General features: G+C 37.3%; 1 protein-coding gene across 1 annotated transcript in view; it reads right to left on the bottom strand.

Annotated features, from left to right (window-relative positions):
- Positions 1–22325, bottom strand: part of SMARCA5 (SNF2 related chromatin remodeling ATPase 5) — a 46993-nt gene that overhangs the window by 7609 nt on the left and 17059 nt on the right. Inside the window, exons 9-18 of the mRNA XM_060012092.1 lie at positions 21032–21100; positions 17776–17885; positions 9437–9663; positions 7476–7597; positions 7246–7398; positions 4825–4957; positions 1892–2040; positions 1571–1690; positions 683–793; positions 247–360 (exon numbers count right to left, since the gene is read on the bottom strand). Coding sequence (XP_059868075.1) covers positions 247–360; positions 683–793; positions 1571–1690; positions 1892–2040; positions 4825–4957; positions 7246–7398; positions 7476–7597; positions 9437–9663; positions 17776–17885; positions 21032–21100 — 1308 coding nt within the window. The remainder of the gene's footprint in view (positions 1–246; positions 361–682; positions 794–1570; positions 1691–1891; positions 2041–4824; positions 4958–7245; positions 7399–7475; positions 7598–9436; positions 9664–17775; positions 17886–21031; positions 21101–22325) is intronic.

Below are 22325 nucleotides of genomic sequence, written 5' to 3'. Positions count from 1 at the left end.
CTCCCAACGCAGAGGGCCCGGGTTCGATCCCTGGTCAGGGAACTAGATCCTGCATGCATGCCGCAACTAAGAAGTGCGCATGCCGCAACTAAGAAGTGCACATGCTGCAACTAAAGATCCCACAAGCCACAATGAGGATCCCACATGCTGCAACTAAGACCCGGCACAGCCAAATAAATAAATAAATATTTTAAAAAACAAAACAAAAAACCAGGTTAGTTACGAACAAAGTGTTACTTCTTCTACCTTGTACCCAATCGTTTTTCTGTAATATAGAATTTCTTTTTCCAATAATTCAAATAGACGTGGAGGAAAGAACTGGAAATCCTGAACATTAGGTTGTTTTGGAGGTCGAGGAGCCTAAAAACAAAAAGTATTCTTCATAAGAAAGCAACTATTTTGCTTTAAATCTATCTATAACCTTTATTCATTCTATAAAATCATGACAGCCAATTCTCCAAGCAACTGAATGCATCTTCCACTAAAACTGAACAAACATTAATCAAATTTTAAATGCTTACATTCAAAATTAATCTTTAGAAAACTTTTAACAAAAGCTGAAGGAGGTGTACGGTAAGAAACCATAAAATCTAATTCTCAATCTGATTTTATCTCAAGAGTATAAGAAGAAAAATGATTTACAGTTCCAATATTTTTAGACATTTGTGCTCTGTCAACTCACCTTGGGTGCTTTAGGTTCACTGACACGAAGAGCTTCCCTGAAATAGGCATCAACAGCATAGTTGGCTTTTCTTTCTCGTTTAGGTGGTTCAATCCACTCTGTGAATGCAATCTAGCACATGGGAAACAATTCAAATCACCAACTTTATTATGTAGTCGCAAATCCTACATGAATGCAACTCCAGCTATGTACATCACTACGACTGTTATTTATAAATGCAAAGATATTCATAAAATTCTAGACTACAAGCTCTATGAGGCTAGGGACTATGCAATTAACACACAGGAGGTCTAGTGAAGAGCATAGGCATTCAGTAAGTATTTCCTGACCAAATGAATACTAGGTGAAAAACAATGCTACAGAAGGTTTAGAACCCCAATTAGGAGACAAATGTAGATATATATTTAGCCTAGAAAAAATTCAGAGGATGTACATGCCTAAACATTAAAAGGGAAAGCACTAGGTAGAATTTTTTTTTCTTCTACCCTGTAGGTATTTTCTAATTTCACTATATAACAGCAAGTATTACTTATGAAATAAGAAGTTATTCCCTTTAATTATTACCAGCCAATTCTGCTGTTTTAAAAAAAAAAGTCTAATAAGGTTGTGACGATTTTTTTTGGCAAGTTTTAATTTTCAAATATCCCAAATTACCATAATCACCCCACACAACATCGTGCACTGTAACAGTATACATAAACTTTTTAAACATTTCACTTTACCAACTGAAAATGTCGCATTAAATTTAACACAAAAATGAAAATAGTTTAGTTGTGAGTAAACAGAAATGACTGCTGTTTGAGACAAGGCATTACACCTAACACTTAAATTCCAAGTTTCAAGTAAAATATTAAGTCTTCAAGTAACCAAAATCTCTTTCTAAATTACCTTTTGTTTTTCTCTATAATCTTCTCCTTCAAAGTTATAAACACTCGACTCTGTATCCATTGTAAAGTTTCTAAGTGAGCTTTCACCCATCTTGGAGAGCTTTTCATTCATCTCTGCAGTCTAGGAAACAAAAGAAACATCCTATTAAATGGAGAATTTAAAAAGCATGAGAACTATAGTCAAAATAAACTAGGCTTTATACTACATAAAAACTTCTTTCTGTGGAAGTCAGATTACCGATAACTCACATAACCATTTCCTCAAACAGTTCTGGTTTAAAATATTTTATATATTAAACATATCATTTAATCTGCATCTCACCTTCTTTGCACCTCTTTCCAAAATACCATCAATATCCTCATCAGTAATCTCGCTTTCCTTTGAAGCAAATACATGTGTTGCCCCATGCCTTATCATTTGAAGCATTTCATCTTTCCCAATTTTGTTCAGATTCTGATCCACAAGTCTTCCTGAAAAAAAGGTTTTATTGTGTAATGTTAATCAAACAAACTTTAGGTTACTGGATATTTGGAATTTTAAATGTTAGATGTAATACCACATAATTTTGCCTCAAACGTCAATCATTTCTGTTTATTCTCATCTGATAATTTTCATTTTTATATAAAATACCAAATTCTAATCTGTAAACTCTGAAATATTTCTAAACTTTACATATTACATAATGAAGCCTACCGAATGCCACTTCAATAAAATATATTCTTGTACGGTGAGAATGACAGTAACTTGGGATATCTGAAAATCAAAATTATTACCATAACTTTAAGTATCAAAAGGTGAGAGTATTATAAACACAAGAAGTTTCTGATAAGCAGAAACTGATTAGTATTATTACTAATGCTCCCAAATCAGCTTGTTCTACTTACAAAAGTATAAAAACCTTCATATTGCCAAACTTCAAGAGCCACTCACATATACTTCTTCTATTTTAATTTTTCTACTTCAACCAACTTGTAATGAGTAGGTAAAGATACAAGCTGTTTTCTGGGACCTTACATACTTGTATCATGGTTTTGGATCCCTAATAGAATGCACCATCAAATATGTGACTTTCAAAGTTAGAATATATCCACAGAACATGTTTCTTGAAAGCTATCTCACTGCTATCAAAATGCTCTTAAGCTTACAGAAATTACTTCCCTGTGGACTGGGAGGGAACTTTTCAGACATAAAGTACTTCTGTATATTCTCATATTTTTAGTTATACCCCTTAGTCCACAAAACAGTTAACACAGAGGCATATGCACCCAAGGCTTGTTTGACTAATATGTCTATAAATGGGATTAACAAAGCTACTAGCACAAAATTTTGCTCCAAAAGTTGCCTTAGTAAATATTAAAAAATACCCCAAAAACATTAAGTCAAAAGACTGAAAAAGCTTTTCTAAGCTGACTGTAAAAGAATTTGTATATTTTTAATCTTCAAAAAAAAAAAAAAGAGAAGGGTTTCAGAGATGAAAATAATTGAGAACAAGAACCATAAGGCAGATGTATTTCTAAAAGCATGGATGAATGTGAGGGGGAAAAAAACTAGCCATTACATCACTCATGAGAAACCTGTTTGGCAGGCCCCAGAAGTCCCCAGAGACCTTCCTAATTAAACACTGCACTGTAATAGTTTATATAGCTCTTGATGCCCCGGATGAGTCACCTCCTAGCTGTGTAAACGGTAAATAAGTGACTTGCTTCTACCTCTGATGCCAACCTCCAGCTGGCATGAAGACTAAAGAAGGTAATACTCAGTATTTAAATATTTAGCACATGGCTTGGTACAAAGTAAGCTCACTATGTTAAGCAATTATTAACAAAAACAACTAATAATAAAGCAATCATGTATTGTCTTTTTTTTTAACATCTTTATTGGAGTATAATTGCTTTACAATGGTGTGTTAGTTTCTGCTTTTTAACAAAGTGAATCAGTTATACATATGTTCCCATATCTCCTCCCTCTTGTGCCTCCCTCCCTCCCACCCTCCCTATCCCACCCCTCTAGGTGGTCACAAACCACCAAGCTCATCTCCCTGTGCTATGCGGCTGCTTCCCACTAGCTATCTATTTTACGTTTGGTAGTGTATGTATGTCCATGCCACTCTCTCACTTTGTCACAGCTTACCCTTCCCCCTCCCCATATCCTCAAGTCTATTCTCTAGTAGGTCTGTCTTTATTCCCGTCTTACCCTTAGGTTCTTCATGACCTTTTTTTTTTTTTCTTAAATTCCATATATATGTGTTAGCATACCGTATTTGTTTTTCTCTTTCTGACTTTATGTATACAGACACGTGGCTAACTCTATGGTTGGCATTAAGGGATAACAAAGAAATGTAACATTCCCTTCCTTACAAGGAAATTAGAGACTGGTTGACAAAACCAAGATACACAAATGTAATAATCAGTGGATAATACAACAGTATACCTCTTAGCTTTAGAGACAGATAAAATGCATTTGGTCATGACACAATTTGGGAAGGAAGGAAACCAACGTGGACTCAAGGTTACTGAGGGTTTGTTTTGGTTTTTACATTTTACACATCCCATCACTAACTCTATTTTAAGCTTCATGAAAATATAAATGTCTTCCTTGAAAGCTGATCTGGCATGAGAACTTGAAGTTCCCTTCAATTAATCCAAAATAAAATCCCACTTTCACCATCTAGTCCTATTTACAAAAATGTTTATTGTGTGTCTTGCTCTCACTAAATTATAAAGTCCTTGAAAGTAAGAACACTGGTTGGTTTCAGTCACCACTGTATTCTCAGCACTAAGAACAGTGCCTGACATCTGCTGGTGCTCAATAAATCGTTGTGGATTAGGAAAAAGAATTCTGAGTTTTACTGTTATCTCTTCAGTTTCCCCAGAGTAGTCAATTGAGTGTTAGTACATGTAAATCACTCATCACACCGCTATTTAATATGTACCACACTGAATGCTGGGTATTTTTATATACATTATCCCCTTTAGTCCTTAAAAATCTCTGTATCCCTATTTAACACATGAAGAAGAGGCTCAGATAGTGTAAAAGAATTGCTAACCAGCTGAGTCAATATTCAAATTTCAACCTTCCTGAGCCCAAACCCATCCTCTTAACAAAACTGAAGCTTACTTTAGTCTGGAATATAAATATTGTTGCCTGGTAGCTTGATTTAATATATGTTTAACAACAAGAATATCCTAAAAAAAAATCCAGGAAAAAAGTGTTATAAATTCAACCTAGTAAATTTTTAAAGTCCTAAGGCTCACCTTGTTGGATGACTATTGAATCCAGTCTGAGTTTCATCTCAGCACGTTCCACTATTCTTTCTTCTACAGTGTTATCCGTTATGAAGCGGAACACTCTGACTGTCTTGGTTTGTCCAATTCTATGGGCTCGATCCTAGAAAAATAACCAGGTTACTTTGAATCCAGTTGAAAATTCACATAAATAACATTTGAATGTGTACACTGAGAAACAAAATGAAAATATTCTCATGTACAAAATAGTTTTAAAAATACGAAACAAAACAACTATAACGGATTCATATTCCATTAACATTTCTTAAATTCTCAGTTTCAATCAAATTAACTGGTTATCTCACAAGAAAATCTTTTAGGAGGTATAGAACACGTCATAGTTGCTGAATCTGTGAGAAACTACTGTATTAATTTGTCTAGGTTATACGGAAATAAAATATACATAATGTCTCCAGACAAGACAGACACAATTATAATCTTCAAGTCTGATGATAAAAGTTTTTAAAAAAATCTTTTTTTCTTACGTTTAAATTCAAAATGCTTTTCTACCTAAATCAAATCTAAATTTTCATTGCAATTAGGGGAAAAAGTGACATGAATAAACAATCTCCACAAACAATATAAAAATCCTAGGGGCTTCCCTGGTGGCGCAGTGGTTGAGAGTCTGCCTGCCAATGCAGGGGACACAGGTTCGTGCCCCGGTCTGGGAAGATCCCACATGCCGCAGAGCGGCTGGGCCCGTGAGCCATGGCCGCTGAGCCTGTGCGTCCGGAGCCGCAACGGGAGAGGCCACAACAGTGAGAGGCCCGCGTACCGGAAAAAAAAAAAAAAAAATCCTAGTCTTTAAATAGTGCCCAATTAACTACATATAAGTAATCAAATTAATTTGAATTCCATTTTCTGTTTAACTTCTGGTAAGTTCACAAAACACATCTTACAAAGCACCCCTACTTCTAATTGATCAATTTCCCCAGCCACCATTACAAACAGTCACAGGATGAAAGTGGCCAACACCAAAGATGTAAATAACACAGGTCAAATTATTAGCAATATCAAACTTTAGAACTTTTAAGTTTTCATATTAATCTATAGCCCATAAAGTTTCTCAACATAAGAATGATTAGAGACTGTCATACGGAGTGAAGTAAGTCAGAAAGAGAAAAACAAATATCGTATATTAACACATGTATGTGGAACCTAGAAAAATGGTACAGATGAACCGGTTTGCAGGGCAGAAGTTGACACACAGATGTAGAGAACAAATGTATGGACACCAAGGGGGGGAAACCGTGGTGGGGTGGGGATGGTGGTGTGATGAATTGGGCAATTGGGATTGACATGTATACACTGATGTATATAAAATGGATGACTGATAAGAATCTGCAGTATAAAAAAACAAAACAACTAATACTAAACTTTCTTTGGGTTATTTGTAATGGAAGTATGTTAACATAAATGTTTCAGACATTACATGAAATTTCTAAAAATCTTATATGTTCTGGTATAATGTTATAAGTCATAATTCTAGTTATTACTTTAAAATGTATATCTCAGAAATAACTAAAAAAAAGAATGATCCTCTTGGGATTTCCCTGGTGGCAGAGTGGTTAAGAATCCGCCTGCCAATGTAGGGGACACAGGTTCAAGCCCTGGTCCGGGAAGATCCCACATGCCACGGAGCAACTAAGCCCGTGCGCCACAACTACTGAGCCTGTGCTCTGGAGCCTGCAAGCCACAACTACTGAGCCCACACACCTCAACTACTGAAGCCCACACGCCTAGTGCCTGATCTCCTCAACAAAGACGAGCCACCGCAATGAGAAGCGCGCACACCGCAACGAAGAGCAGCCCCTGTTCGCCACAACTAGAGAAAGCCCGCACACAGCAAGAAAGACCCAACGCAGCCAAAAATAAATAATAAAATAAAATTAATTAAAAAAAAAAAAAAATGATCCTCTTGATCTGGCCAAGATAGTCCCACACATGGGCCTGAAATTTTAAACATCTAATGTGGCAGGCAGGTTAGTAGCTCCCCAAACCCACTACCCCTTCCTCCTGGGACACAACTATACTATCATTTACCAACTCCCTTGCAGTAAGTTATGCTATGTGATTGAGTGCTGGCTAATGAATGTGGGGTCACTTTCAGTTCTGCCCCATAAAAAAATTTCCTGGGCAATTCTCAGCTTTCTCTCCTCCCCTTTCTACCAAAAGGATGCAGATATAATAGGACTCTAAGGTCCTAAGATATGGCAAAGATGTAAGATGGAAATACCCTGATTTAGATGGAAGATCACCAGCAAAATACCCTCACTGTACTATGAGGTCAGAGAAAATACAATTCTACGGGATTAAGTCACTGACATTTGTAGACTGTTTATCAGTTTACTTTAAAACGTCTGTTAGGCACAGAATATATTTATCTCTTACCATAGCCTGAAGATCTACTTGGGGATTCCAATCCGAGTCATACAAAATTACTACATCAGCAGTAGCAAGATTGATGCCAAGACCACCAGCACGTGTGCTTAACATGAAAACAAACTTTGTGCTGTTTGGTTCATTGTATGCATTGATGGACTCCTATAGACACAAAATAAATGTCAGAAAATTATTTTATCTGATAATTTTTTGATCTCCCCTCCCCAGATTTTACTTACTTGTCTCTCATCATGAGGTGTCTGCCCATCCAATCTACAGTAGTCATAATTTCTCCACATGCAATAATCTTCCAAAATATCCAATACCCTCGTCATCTGACTGAAGATTAGTACTCGTGAACCTGTCAGCAAACATTAACAGCCCATTATCAGAAGCTTCAAAAGTAAAAAGAAAAAAAAAAATTATTTAAATTTAAGGCTAACCAAAACCAAGACTAACCAATTACTCCTTAATTCCAGGTTACGTAGTTAGTTACAAGAAAAAAACTGTACATTATTTATTATCCAAGTTAGTCACTCCCCACATTATTCCCATCAATGCACAAATAGAAAAGGGTAGTATTTACACAACACACTGAAGGCAAGTGTTTTTGTAAACAGAAAAGGGTATTTACACCTCTGGCCTGGGAGGTCTTGCCATCCCAAAGGCTGAGAGAATCACTATCTTTTTATCCCACATACTTAAAAATAACCCTCCACCACAGCTCCTCCCTGTGCACAGCCCGACACATCTCCGAACACACACCCAACACCCTGGTCTCATTCTAGTTCTCCATACCCAATCCAGATGGAAGGACCATAAATATGCGCCTCACATCTAGACCATCACCCTTCACTTATGCCGTGACTCAAATTATCCAACTGCATTTCTTCAGCCAGCTGCACACCACCTTCAATAGGACTTACGAAGACAAAGGGATCCTTTTAAAAAATAATGATTACGAAACTATCTTCTCTTAGAAGCTGAGGCTCATAATCTGCTCTTGTCCACCCTCCCACATCCTAAATGCATACGGACGTTCAGTAGTCTCCTAGCAAGTTCCTGCCACTCCTCCCCATGTATTCAATTTCTTCAATTACTAAGCTTTTAAGGAAAACTATTTATTTATTTATTTATCTATCTATCTTTATTTATTTATTTAGCAACAGGGTCCCGGTTTACTCTGCCTTGGAAGGGTGGTCCTGAGAGTGGCAGGTGCCACCCTGTCCTGGGAGGTGGGAGGGCCCGAGGGCCGGTTAAGGCCAGTGGCGGGAGAAGCGGGGGATACTGCCCCTAGAATGCAGTGAGGCCAGGCTGAGGCCCAAGGAAAGCATTTTACAAAATACATTTTAGAAAAAGGTATAAAAAGAAAAAAGTAAACCAATTCACTGGCAACTCTTACAATGTTTTCAACAGTCAATATGCTAGAGGAAATTCATCTACTGGTACAATTTTCATTCTTACCAAAATATACAGAGAAACACAAATGGAGAAACTTTAAATCTGGCTGTATACTTCGTATTACAGAATGAATAATTTGTCTATGAAATGCTTTGATGTCTGGGATTTGGTTCAAAACGTTCTCAGAGATGGAAAGTAGGTACGATGTAGATGAAAACAAGTTTTGCCATGAATTTATAACTGTTGAAGCTGGCTTCCTACTAAATTCTCTCTACATTCTTGTAATTTAAATACATCTGTACACATACTCAGTTTCATATTAAAAGCCAATGTGTTACAAACAAAACCGCTTTGGGTCCGTGCACATGTCATTTAATTAAATTAAAAATCCACACCAACAGCTAAGAAAAAATACCATGAACACAACACCACTGTCTACCAAAGGCTCTGGGAACTACATATGGGTGAGAAGAGCATTCTTGGCATTTTATAACAAAAAGTTGACATTTCTAGGAAAGCATGTATAAAATAAGAAAGAACTCTCCCCCAAATCCAGGGAGTGTGGCTACCCTAACTACTGATCACTTTCTAAAAGATTTAAGGCTTAAAATAGGAGGGCGGGGGGGAAGCTCAGATAATGGACAGAAGTTTTTAAATGTCCCACACTTCAACTTTAGAAAGTGCCAGAGTAGTCATTTCATAGGGTAGGATGGCTCCTTCATCTTAACATCAGAATCTTAAGATTCTGTCTTAAGACAGTTTCCATTACTTCTCCATTTGATACCAGTAACGTAAGTACCTTGTTCTTTTAATTTAGGGAGCAGTTTGTCTAACACCACCATTTTGCCACTGTTGGTAACTAGATGCATGTCCGTTGTGTAAGGTGGACCAGGTTCAGCTCCGTCAAAGAGATATGGGTGATTACAGCATTTCCTCAACTGCATCAGGATGTTCAGTAGCCTCATTTTGTCCATCTTCCCTGCAGAGTTTAGTATATCTATATCCTTCATTAATATACGAGTATACCTAGTGAGAAGAAAAACATTTTAAGAGGGCTCAAATGTTCCTGGGACGAGTCTCTGCCACTTTACATCCTCAATCCCATCTCAACCCAAAATACCTGTAAGAAACAACCCATCAACTTCTAAGGTGTAGTTAGGAGTCTATCACCTATAACCTCTTTCTTCTTCTGTTTCTCTTTATTCCCCCCAGTGTTCTAATGTGTACCATTAATGCTTTGGGCCTTGAGGCCCGAAAGAGTAAATTCGTCTCCTTGGGATGAATTGAAATGAAACAGTATGATACAACATTTTTAAGTAATAAAGCAAAACTTAAAAGACCAGTTTTAAACATAATTTTTTTGTGTGTATGTGGTACGCGGGCCTCTCACTGTTGTGGCCTCTCCCGTTGCAGAGCACAGGCTCCCGACACGCAGGCTCAGCGGCCATGGCTCACGGGCCCAGCTGCTCCACAGCATGTGGGATCTTCCCGGACCGGGGCACGAACCCGTGTCCCCTGCATCGGCAGGCGGACTCTCAACCACTGTGCCACCAGGGAAGCCCTAAACATAATTTCAATTCGTAGTCTTTTCCAACAGAAGAGTGCCACTATTCCATTATAATTCAACGTAGCTAGTGTAGCATTTGGGTAAGAACATTAAGAGCTAAGGAGGGAGAAAGAATCATGAGAGCATAAAGCATATGATGATGATAAAATGAATACAATGCGATTTAAATATAAGTAAAAGTGTACAGGCTGAGGGAAGAGATCAGTTAAGCTAAGGCTGGATTATGAAAAGCCTTGACTGTATACACTAAGAAGTTAGACATTATTCTAAAGGAAAGAGCAATCTGTCCAAATACCAAATATTCAGCACCTTGAACCCACTGAGCAAAGTAACATAAACAATGAAAGCAATCTATGCTTAACAACTCCAATTATGGGGCACGAAATACTCAAGGCACCCACAATTCTGACTGATATAAAGTTCCTCAATATGACTATAACTAAAAAAGATTTGTCTTCCCTCAGCATTGACTCATGTCTTAATTCTGTATTTTAGAACTATATAAGACAAGCCTAACCCTAACACCTTTCAAAATTTTTAGGATGGCCTATCTTCTACACTGGTCATCTCTTTACCAGATAACATCCCCATTTCTTTGCCTTACATCCCTTCTGTCCTTTTACCAACAACTGCAGACCCTTGCAAATACTTATCAATATAAAGTATGAAACAATATACTTGAGATGTGTTCTCTCCTGGTTATACCACATTGGCTATTTATTCCCCTCCTCTGAACACTACACTTAAGTCAGCGGTTTCCAGCCTTTTAGATTTCAGATACCCATAAAACTTTTAAAAAAAGACAAAAAGAGGAGGAAATGAAAATTAAAACCACAGTGAGGATTGGTTCAAGCTGGCGGAGTACAGGACATGCTCTCACTCCCTCTTGCAAGAGCACCAGAATCACAACTAACTGCTGATCAACGACAGGAAGACACTGGAACTCACCAAAAGATACCCCACATCCAAAGACAAAGGAGAAGCCACAATGAGACGGTAGGACGGTAGGAGGGGCAATCACAATAAAATCAAATCCCATAACTGCTGGGTGGGTGACTCACAACCTGGAGAACACTTATACAGAAGTCCACCTGGAGTGAAGGTTCTGAGCCCCACGTCAGGCTTCCCAACCTGGGGGTCCAGCAACGGGAGCAGGAATTCCTAGAGAATCAGACTTTGAAGGCTACTGGGATTTGAATGCACGACTTCCACAGGACTGGGGGAAACAGAGACTCCACTCTTGGAGGGCACACACAAAGTAGTGTGTGCATCGGGACCCAGGGGAAGGAGCAGTGACCCCATAGGAGACTGAACCAGACCTACCTGCTAGTGTTGGAGGGTCTCCTGCAGAGGTGGGGGTGGCTGTGTATCACTGTGAGGATAAGGACACTGGCAGCAGAAATTTTGGGAAGTACTCTTTGACGTGAGCCCTCCCAGTGTCCGCCATTAGCCCCACCAAAGAGCCTGGGTAGACTCTAGTGTTGGCTCACCTCAGACCAAACAACCAACAGGGAGGGAACCCAGCCCCACCCATCAGCAGTCAAGCAGATTAAAGTTTTACTGAGCTCTGCCCACCAGAGCAACACCCAGCTCTACCCATCACCAGTCCCTCCCATCAGGAAACTTGCTCAAGCCTCTTAGATAGCCTCATCCACCAGAGAGCAGACAGCAGAAGCAAGAAGAACTACAATCCTGCAGCCTGTGGAACAAAAACCACATTCACAGAAAGACAAGATGAAAAGGCAGAGGGCTATGTATATGTACCAGATGAAACAACAAGATAAAACTCCAGAAAAACAATCAAACAAAGTGGAGATAGGAAACCTTCCAGAAAAAGAATTCAGAATAATGAGAGTGAAGATGATCCAGGACCTCAGAAAAAGAACAGAGGCAAAGATCGAGAAGATGCAAGAATGTTTAACAAAGACCTAGGAGAATTAAAGAACAAACAAACAGAGATGAACAATACAATAACTGAAATGAAAAATACACTAAAAGGAATCAATAGCAGATTAACTGAGGCAGAAGAACGGATAAGTGACCTGGAAGACAGACTGGTGGAATTCACTGCTGTGGAACAGAATAAAGAAAAAAGAATGAAAAGAAATGAAGACAGCCTAAGAGACCTCTGGGACAACATTAAACGTAACTTACATTCACATTATAGCGGTCCCAGAAGGAGAACAGAGAGAAAAGACCAGAGAAAATATCTGAAGAGATTATAGTCGGAAACTTCCCTAACATGGGAAAGTAAATGGCCACCCAAATCCAGGAAGCGCAGAGAGTTCTATACAGCATGAACCCAGGGAGAAACACACCGAGACACATAGTAACCAAATTGGCAAAAATTAAGTACAAAGAAAAATTATTGAAAGCAGCAAGGGAAAAACAACATACAAGGGAACTCCCATAAGGTTAACAGCTGATTTCTACTAGAAACTCTACAAGCCAGAAGGGAGTGGCATGACATATTTAAAGTGATGAAAGGGAAGAACCTAAAACCAAGAGTACTCTACCCAGCAAGGATCTCATTCAGATTCGATGGAGAAATCAAAAGCTTTACAGACAAGCAAAAGATAAGAGAATTCAGCACCACCAAACCAGCTCTACAATAAATACTAAAGCAACTTCTCTAAGTGGGAAACACAAAGAGAAGAAAAGGACCTACAAAAACAAACCCAAAACAATTAAGAAAATGGTAATAGGAACATACATATCGATAATTACCTTAAACGTGAACGGATTAAATGCTCCAACCAAAAGACACAGGCTCGCTGAATGGATACAAAAACAAGACCCATATGTATGCTGTCTATAAGAGACCCACTTCAGACCTAGGGACACATACAGACTGAAAGTGAGGGGATGGAAAAAGATATTCCATGCAAATGGAAATCAAAAGAAAGCTGGAGGGCTTCCCTGGTGGCGCAGTGGTTGAGAGTCCGCCTGCCAATGCAGGGGACACGGGTTCGTGCCTTGGTCCGGGAAGATCCCACATGCCGCGGAGCGGCTGGGCCTGTGAGCCATGGCTGCTGAGCCTGCGCGTCCAGAGCCTGTGCTCCGCAACGGGAGAGGCCACAACAGTGAGACGCCCGCATACCGCAAAAAAAACAAATAAACAAAAAAAAAAAAGCAAAAAGAAAGCTGGAGTAGCAATACTCATTTCAGATAAAACAGACTTTAAAATAAAGAATGTTGCATGAGACAAGGAAGAACACTACATAATGATCAATTAAGGGATTGATCAATCCAAGGGATCAATCCAAGAAGAAGATACAACAATTATAAATATATATACTCCTAACATAGGAGCACCTCAATACATAAGGCAACTGCTAACAGCTATAAAAGAGGAAATCGACAGTAACACAATAATAGTGAGGGGACTTTAACACCTCACTTACACCAATGGACAGATCATCCAAACAGAAAATTACTAAGGAAACACAAGCTTTAAATGACACAGTGGACCAGACAGATTTAATTGATATTTATAGGACATTCCATCCAAAAACAGATTACACTTTCTTCTCAAGTGCGCATGGAACATTCTCCAGGATAGATCACATCTTGGGTCACAAATCAAGCCTCAATAAATTTAAGAAAATTGAAATCATATCAAGCATCTTTTCTGACCACAACGCTATGAGATTAGAAATCAATTACAAGGAAAAAAACGTAAAAAAAACACAAACACATGGAGGCTAAACAATATGTTACTAAATAACCAAGAGATCACTGAAAAAATCAAAGAGGAAATTAAAAAATACCTAGAGACAAATGACAATGAAAACATGACAATCTAAAACCTACGGGACGCAGCAAAAGCAGTTCTAAGAGGGAAGTTTATAGCAATACAAGCCTACCTCAAGAAACAAGAGAAGCCTCAAATAAACAATCTAACCTTACACCTAAAGGAACTAGAGAAAGAAGAACAACAAAACCCAAAGTTAGTATAAGGAAAGAAATCATAAAGATGAGAGCAGAAATAAATGAAATAGAAACAAAGAAAACAATAGCAAAGATCAATAAAACTAAAGGCTGGTTCTTTGAGAAGATAAACAAAATTGATAAACCATTTAGCCAGACTCATCAAGAAAAAGAGGGAGAGGACTCAAATCAATAAAGTTAGAAATGGAAAAGGAGAAGATACAACAGACACCGCAGAAATACAAAGCACCCTAAGAGACTACTACAAGCAACTCTATGCCAATAAAACGGACAATCTGGAAGAAATGGACAAATTCTTAGAAAGGTATAACCTTCCAAGACTGAACCAGGAAGAAATAGAAAATATGAACAGATCAATCTACAAGCACTGAAATTGAAACTGTGATTAAAGCTCTTCCAACAAACAAAAGTCCAGGACCAGATGGCTTCACAGGTAAATTCTATCAAACATTTATACAAGAGCTAACACCCATCCTTCTCAAACTCTTCCAAAAAACTGCAGAGGAAGGAACACTCCCAAACTCATTCTATGAGGCCACCATCACCCTGATACCAGAACCAGACAAAGATACTACAAAAAAAGAAAATAACAGACCAATATCACTGATGAATACAGATGCAAAAATCCTCAACAAAATACTAGCAAACAGAATCCAGCAACACATTAAAAGGATCATACACCATGATCAAGTGGGATTTATCCCAGGGATGCAAGGATTCTTTAATACACGCAAATCAATCAATGTGATACACCATATTAATAAATTGAATAAAAACCATATGATCATCTCAATAGATGCAGAAAAAGCTTTTGACAAAATTCAACACGTATTTATGATAAAAACTCTCCAGAAAGTGGGCATAGAGGGAACCTACCTCAACATAATAAAGGCCATATACGACAAACCCACAGCAAACATCATTCTCAATGGTGAAAGACAGAAAGCATTTCTTCTAAGATCAGGAACAAGACAAAGATGTCCACTCTCACCACTATTATTCAACATAGTTTTGGAAGTCCTAGCCATGGCAATCAGAGAAGAAAAAGAAATAAAAGGAATCCAAATTGGAAAAGAAGTACTAAAACTGTCACTGTTTGCAGATGACATGATAATATATAGAGAGAATCCTAAAGATGCCACCAGAAAACTACTAAAGCTAATCAATGAATTTGGTAAAGTAGCAAGATACAAAAATAATGCACAGAAACCTCTTGCATTCCGATACACTAATGATGAAAAATCTGAAAGAGAAATTAAGGAAACACTCCCATTTACCATTGCAACAAAAAGAATAAAATACCTAGGAATAAACCTACCTAGGGAGACAAAAGACCTGTATGCAGAAAACTATAAGACACTGATAAAAGAAATTAAAGATGACACAAACAGATGGAGAGATATACCATGTTCTTGGATTGGAAGAATCAACACTGTGAAAACGACTATACTACCCAAACAATCTACCGATTCAATGCAATCCCTATCAAATTACCAATGGCATTTTTTACAGAACTAAAACAAAAAATCTTAAAATTTGTATGGAGACACAAAAGACCCCGAATAGCCAAAGCAGTCTTGAGGAAAAAAAGCAGAGCTGGAAGAATCAGACTCCCTGACTTCAGATAATACAAAGCTACAGTAATCAAGACAATATGGTACCAGCTCAAAAACAGAGATACAGATCAATGGAACAGGATAGAAAGCCCAGAGATAAACCCACACACCTATGGTCAACTAATCTATGACAAAGGAGGCAAGCATGTACAATGGAGAAAAGACAGTCTCTTCAATAACTGATGCTGGGAAAAGTGGAAAGCTACATGTAAAAGAATGAAGTCAGAACACTCCCTAACACCATACACAAAAATAAACTCAAAATGGATGAGAGACCTAAATGTAAGACCGGACACTATAAAACTCTTAGAGGAAAACACAGGAAGAACACTCTTTCACATAAATCACAACAAGATCTTTTTTGACCCACCTCCTAGAGTAATGGAAATAAAAACAAAAATAAATGAATGGGACCTAATGAAACTTCAAAGCTTTTGCAAAGCAAAGGAAACTACAAACAAGACAAAAAGACAACCCTCAGAATGGGAGTAAATATTTGCAAATGAAGCAACGGACAAAGGATTAATCTCCAAAATACATAAACAGCTCACGCAGCTCAATATCAAAAACACAAATCCAAAAACGGGCAAAAGACCTAGACAGACATTTCTCCAAAGACGACATACAGATGGCCAATAAGCACATGAAAAGCTGCTCAACATCACTAATTGTTAGAGAAATGCAAATCAAAAGTAAAATGAGGTATCACCTCACACCAGTTAGAATGGGTATCATCAGAAAATCTACAAACAACAAATGCTGGAGAGGTTGTGGAGAAAAGGGAACCCTCTTGCACTGTTGGTGGGAATGTAAATGATACAGCCCCTATGGAGAACAGTACAGAGGTTCCTTAAAAAACTCAAAACAGAATTACCATATGACTCACTACTGGGCGTATACCCAGAGATAACCATAATTCAAAAGGACACACGCACCCCAATATTCATTGCAGCACTATTTACAATAGTCAGGTCATGAAAGCAACCTAAATGCCCAGCACCAGATGAATGGATAAAGAAGATGTGGTACGTATATACAATGGAATATTACTCAGTCATAAAAAGGAACGAAATTGGGTCATTTGTAGAGATGTGGATGAATCTAGAGACTGTCATACAGAGTGAAGTCAGTCAGAAAGAGGAAAAACAAATATCGTATATTAACGCACATATGTGGAACCTAGAAAAATGGTACAGATATACCGGTTTGCAGGGCAGAAACTGAGACACAGATGTAGAGAACAAACGTATGGACACCAAGGGGGGAAAGCCGCAGGGTGGTGGGGGTGGTGCTGTGATGAATTGGGAGATTAGGATTGACATGTATACACTGATGTGTATAAAATTGATGACTAATAAGAACCTGCTGTATAAAAAAAATAATAAAATTCAAAAAAAAAGAAAAGAAGAAAAAGATAATAAAAACTTACAAGGTTTTCAACTTTTTTAGTATGTCCTATTCAAGTATTGTAGAAGTAGCTACCATGTGTCATCACCATAATTTCACAAAAGGATATTTTATCCTGCCTAAAATAAAACATCAACTCAGAACGGAGTCTTTTAAATTAAATAAATGTAGCTTTCTGCGATAAGAGAAAGCACTTAAGTTTTCTCATACCTCTGCAATCTCCAACTTCATCAGGGACTAACACTAGTCCACGGGCCAGTATTTATGAACCACCGGGTTAACCACATGTCTCACATCTGTGCCACCACAGCTTCTTTTATAGAAACCCAAGCAGCAGGCTTTAAATGCATCCCTGTTAAATGCCAAGTTTAATTTTTGAATTCATAAACCTCCCAACTTGATTCCTTCATCTAATAAAGGCTTTGCATCACAAATTTGATTAGCAAGTCCTAATCAAATTATACGACTGGGAAACTCTTTAGGCTGAGTTCAATCTAGCAAACAGAATTCCTTGACAACACAAGTTAGGAAAATAAAATACAAATGAAAGTTAGTACAGGATCAAGAGTGATTTCAAAAACGTCTCAGAACACATACCATTCCCTTTGCATTTTGCTGAGACCCACATAGATTTTTACTTCCTTCTTTGGAGGCAAACTCTTTTCAACATCAGCCTTAATTCGACGAAGGAGGAATGGACGCAAAACCTTAAAAGAGCAAAAAGAAATGCAGATGACCTTATCTGTAATATAAGTATTATTTCAGGATCTCAAAAGTGTCTATTAAATACATAGAAAGAAATGTAACTTCTTGGACATCAAATTATTCTTAGGACTTCTTCCTTCCAAATATACAGCTTATTATTAGTGATTTCCTAAAGAGTAATGTTAAGATTAATATTTTTTCAATATGTAGTCAGAAAGAGAAAAATTAATATCTTATATTAACGCATATATGTGGAATCTGAAAAAACTGGTATAGAGGATCTTATTTACAAAGCAGAAAGAGATGTAGAAAATGTATGGATACCAAGGGAGAAGGGGAGGGCGAGATGAACTGGGAGATTGGGACTGATATATATACACTATTGATACTATGTATAAAACAGATAACTAGTGAGAGCCTGCTGTGTAGCACAGGGAACTCTACTCAATGCTCTGTGGTGAGTTAAATGGGACGGAAATCCAAAAAGGAGGGGTTGTATGTATACCTATGGCTGATTCACTTTGCTGTACAGCAGAAACTAACACAACATTGTAAAGCAACTATACTCCAACAAAAATTTTTTAAAAATATATACTGTCATAAAGTATTAAAAATAGTAAATTTTCAAGATGATATTTTCAACATTCATTGCCTCTCAGATTTCAAACTAGTTACCTGCATGTAGACTGTCTAACATTACTTAAGAAATAGCTAGGTCTACATTAAGATGTCTTCATGGTTACAGTTTTTTAATTTACTACCATTTTCTTATGGAAGTAGACAAATGTAAAGTATACAAATGTAAAGTATACAAAGTATACAAATCGTGAATGCATTTTAATCAAGTAAACATACCCATGTAACCATCTCCTAGATAAACAGAACATCCCATAAATCCTTCTGTAAACTTACCAGTCACTATCCCCCTTTTTCTTCCCAAAGGTAAGCAATATTCATACTTTTTAACATCATAAATTAGTTTTGCCTGTTTTTAACTATAAAGACTCATGCTCATTTATATCTGGTTTCTTTTACACAACATTATACTTGTGAGACATACCAATGTTGTATGCAGTTGACATCTATAAAACTAAAGATATTCTTTTATTTGTGTCATCCTTTGTTCTATTTACACTAGCTTATAAAAATATAATCACCACAAAACAAATTAAAAATTGGTGAGAAAAATAATAAGCAACAGTACTCTAATGCCATCACGTAAGGAAGCTAGTGCGGCCCTAGCCGGAAGCTAGCACCAACTGCCAGACACATGAGCAAGGACCTTCAGCCCCACTGGCCCTCTTCCAGAACCGTCCAGGTATATGCAGCTGGATAAGTACAGGTAAAACCAGCAAAGAGCCCTCTCAGCCAACTCATAACTTCTGGAATTATTAAAACACATACAATTTAGGTTTTGGTGCGGGTTTTTGGGGGTGCTGGGGGGTGTTGCAACAATAGAAAACTCATACGACAAGAATTATCTCATTCCTAAGTACACCCATGTGATTGTGAATATACTCTTTCATTATGAGATCACAGGAGCTATGGTGGGATTTTCAGGACAGAGCAGAATGGTAGCCACCAGACCTTTTCCCCTGATTTGGTAAGTATCTTCATACAAACAAACAAATGCCAAAACTGGTATTCTGTTGTGTGGATTTTAGTATGCTTTACCTACATATACCCATCTATTTATTAAAGCAAAGCCTACATATATACTCCACAGTCCTTCAAACAGATAAATCTAAGTGCTTACATGCTTGAATGCCATCTAAATTGAAACAAAGGTGTCTAGATCATCATCTTCAAATGTTTAACAAAATAAAATTTCAGTACATAGAATTTTAAAGTATCTTAAAAATTAATTTATGTAGAAAGAAATATCGGAACATTCATAAAATTTTTAATTTTTTCCCCTTAATCAAATATCCACTTTGAGCCAGGCATTGTGCTAGGGATACAAGAACAAATGTTAAGACATACTCTGCCTTTGTGTTTACAATGCAGCAGGGAAAACATGTGTAAATAAGTCATTTCAGTACCCTGTGCAAAGTCCTATAACTTAGAATGTCAAGATTAGTAAAGATAGAATATACAGAAGGAGTCTCTAGGCTGGCCTCAGCCTGGGTATTCATGGAGAAAGTGACATCACCACTGAGTCTTGGCCTAGGTGTTATCAGTAAGAGGGCAGGAAAGGGGATACTAGATGTGGCAAAAAAGGTAAGCAGAGAGACTGAAATTAGCACAATGTTTACAGAAAACTGACAATCGAGCCAGCAACTCTAGCAAATTAAAGCTTGATACAAGAAGTGAAACAGAAGTTGGAAAATACTCGAAAGGTTAACGTTTTGGAGGAGGGGCAATGTTGCCCTGCAAGACATGTTTATAATGCCTAGAAACATTTTTCATTATCACAAATGAGGGCATATACTCTGGCATCTAGAGCACAGAAGCCCTGGGGATGCTGTCAAACAAGAAAGCCACCCTTCCTCGCCCTCCAAAAAATTATTTATACCAGAATGTCAACAAAAGTTGAGGAACCCTAAGTTAGGTCATGAAAGGCCTTCTATGTCATGCTTACATGATTTACCCTGCAGGCCAGGGTATCACAATTTGTGGTCTATCAGAGAAATTTCTATCTTCCTACCAACTTTCACTTGTGAATCTCCACAGGAAGAAACGAAGCCATACTTCACGGCAAAAACATATCAACTCTTCTCGCACTGAGCTATTAGCAACTGCTTACACACAGTCACTGGATTTAAGAACAACAGATGGACCTTTGGCCTTTTAGAACAAAATCTGTTAGATTCTCCTACGGAATGTAAATGGAACTAAGCTTCCAAAACTTATCTATATTAAGTCCTTATGCAACTCTTCTTTCCCCCACTGTACTTTTTTAACCCTAAGGGATTACTTTTTTCCTTCATAAAGTTAGTATTCCACCCTAGGTTCGTTCTAAGGCTAAAACTGCCTATATTACCCCTCCTCCCATCATAAGATTAAGCAGTTAAGTGGGCAGGATTCAAACAGATCTGATGCTAAAGCCACTGTGCTTTTTGTTAACAGAAAAATAATGCACTAATTTAAATCTGTAGCATTTTTCCCACTGGAAATATGCTTTCTAACCCTACTCCAAAATACTTACCATATGAAGCCTCTCAACTAGCTTTTGATCCCCAAGGCAATTGTTTGTATCAAACCAGGAATCAAAGTCCTAGATTAACAAATAAAAAATACGTTAAGATCAGAGATAATATTAACTACAAATACCCTGTTATGCTAGTTATATAGCATATAATAATTTCTAAAATTAATTCAATGTTTGAGTTGTGAACCACAAATATCATTTAGTTCAATTCTTTATTTTTCATATGCGCTATTGTTAGCAATTAATTTTAGAACTAGTTTGAGAATCATAATTTCCTTAACATTTTTCTCAAAAACATCCAGATGCCAAGTTTCATAGTGAAAAGAAAATTGTTAGAAACCAAGTTTTACAGAATTAGAAAATCAATATCCTTGAAAAAATATCCTTCTTCAGTTTCAGAAAACCTTAAAAACTAAAACCACTTCACGGTTTGTTCTCAAAGACCATTCAGACTACTCAAACACAAGCTTTCTAGAGCAATGTCAATTTTCATTAAACTTACTAAAAGTGAAATTGAGATTATCAGCATTTCATTAGTATTTGGGTAGGATTTGAACAAGGATAGTTTCCCTATCCTTACCTCTTTAGCATATTTATTATATACAGCTGACCCTTGAACAATGCAGAGGTTAGGAGCACCAATACTCCATGCAGCTGAAAATCCACATGTAACTTATAGTCAGCCCTCCCACTGTGGATCATGCAGAACTATAGTATTTACTACTGAAAAAAAAAAATGTGGACCCGCCCAGTTCAAACTTGTATTGTTCAGGGTCAACTGTATTTGCTTTGTTAGTAAACATAATCTTAGAGTTCACTGTGTTAACTAAAACAAAGCTTTAGCAGAGATTATTAAACAAATGGAAGTGTCAATGTGGTAGGAAAAAAATTATCTCAAAAACAAAATCAAAATACATAAAGCAGAACTAAAGTAGCTTGATGACACTGACTAAATGTCTTTCAAGAACACAATTTTCTCTACTCTTAAAATGATCCTTACTTAACACAACAAACCAAAATTAACACCTTTTTGGAACTTATTTGAATAAGCTCTTCAAAGCCACACACACTCCAGCAATGGGAACAAAGGGTCAAAAATGAATTCTAGTCCAACAAAAAAATGAAATTACTAATAAGCACAGACTCTCGACATAATGTACATTATGTTCCTAAGTACAACCAACAGTTCAAATAGTTAATTAACCATTTCCATCACTGCAAATAATCTATCAAAGGTGAGGATTAGGTTCTATGTTTGCTAGACCGTAAGAAAGAATGGTTAGACATATTT

The sequence above is a fragment of the Delphinus delphis genome, chromosome 5, assembly GCF_949987515.2.
Source record: "Delphinus delphis chromosome 5, mDelDel1.2, whole genome shotgun sequence".
NCBI lineage: Eukaryota > Metazoa > Chordata > Mammalia > Artiodactyla > Delphinidae > Delphinus > Delphinus delphis.
The sequence above is the reverse complement of the archived record's forward strand: the minus strand, read 5'-3'. Positions and strand labels throughout refer to the sequence as shown.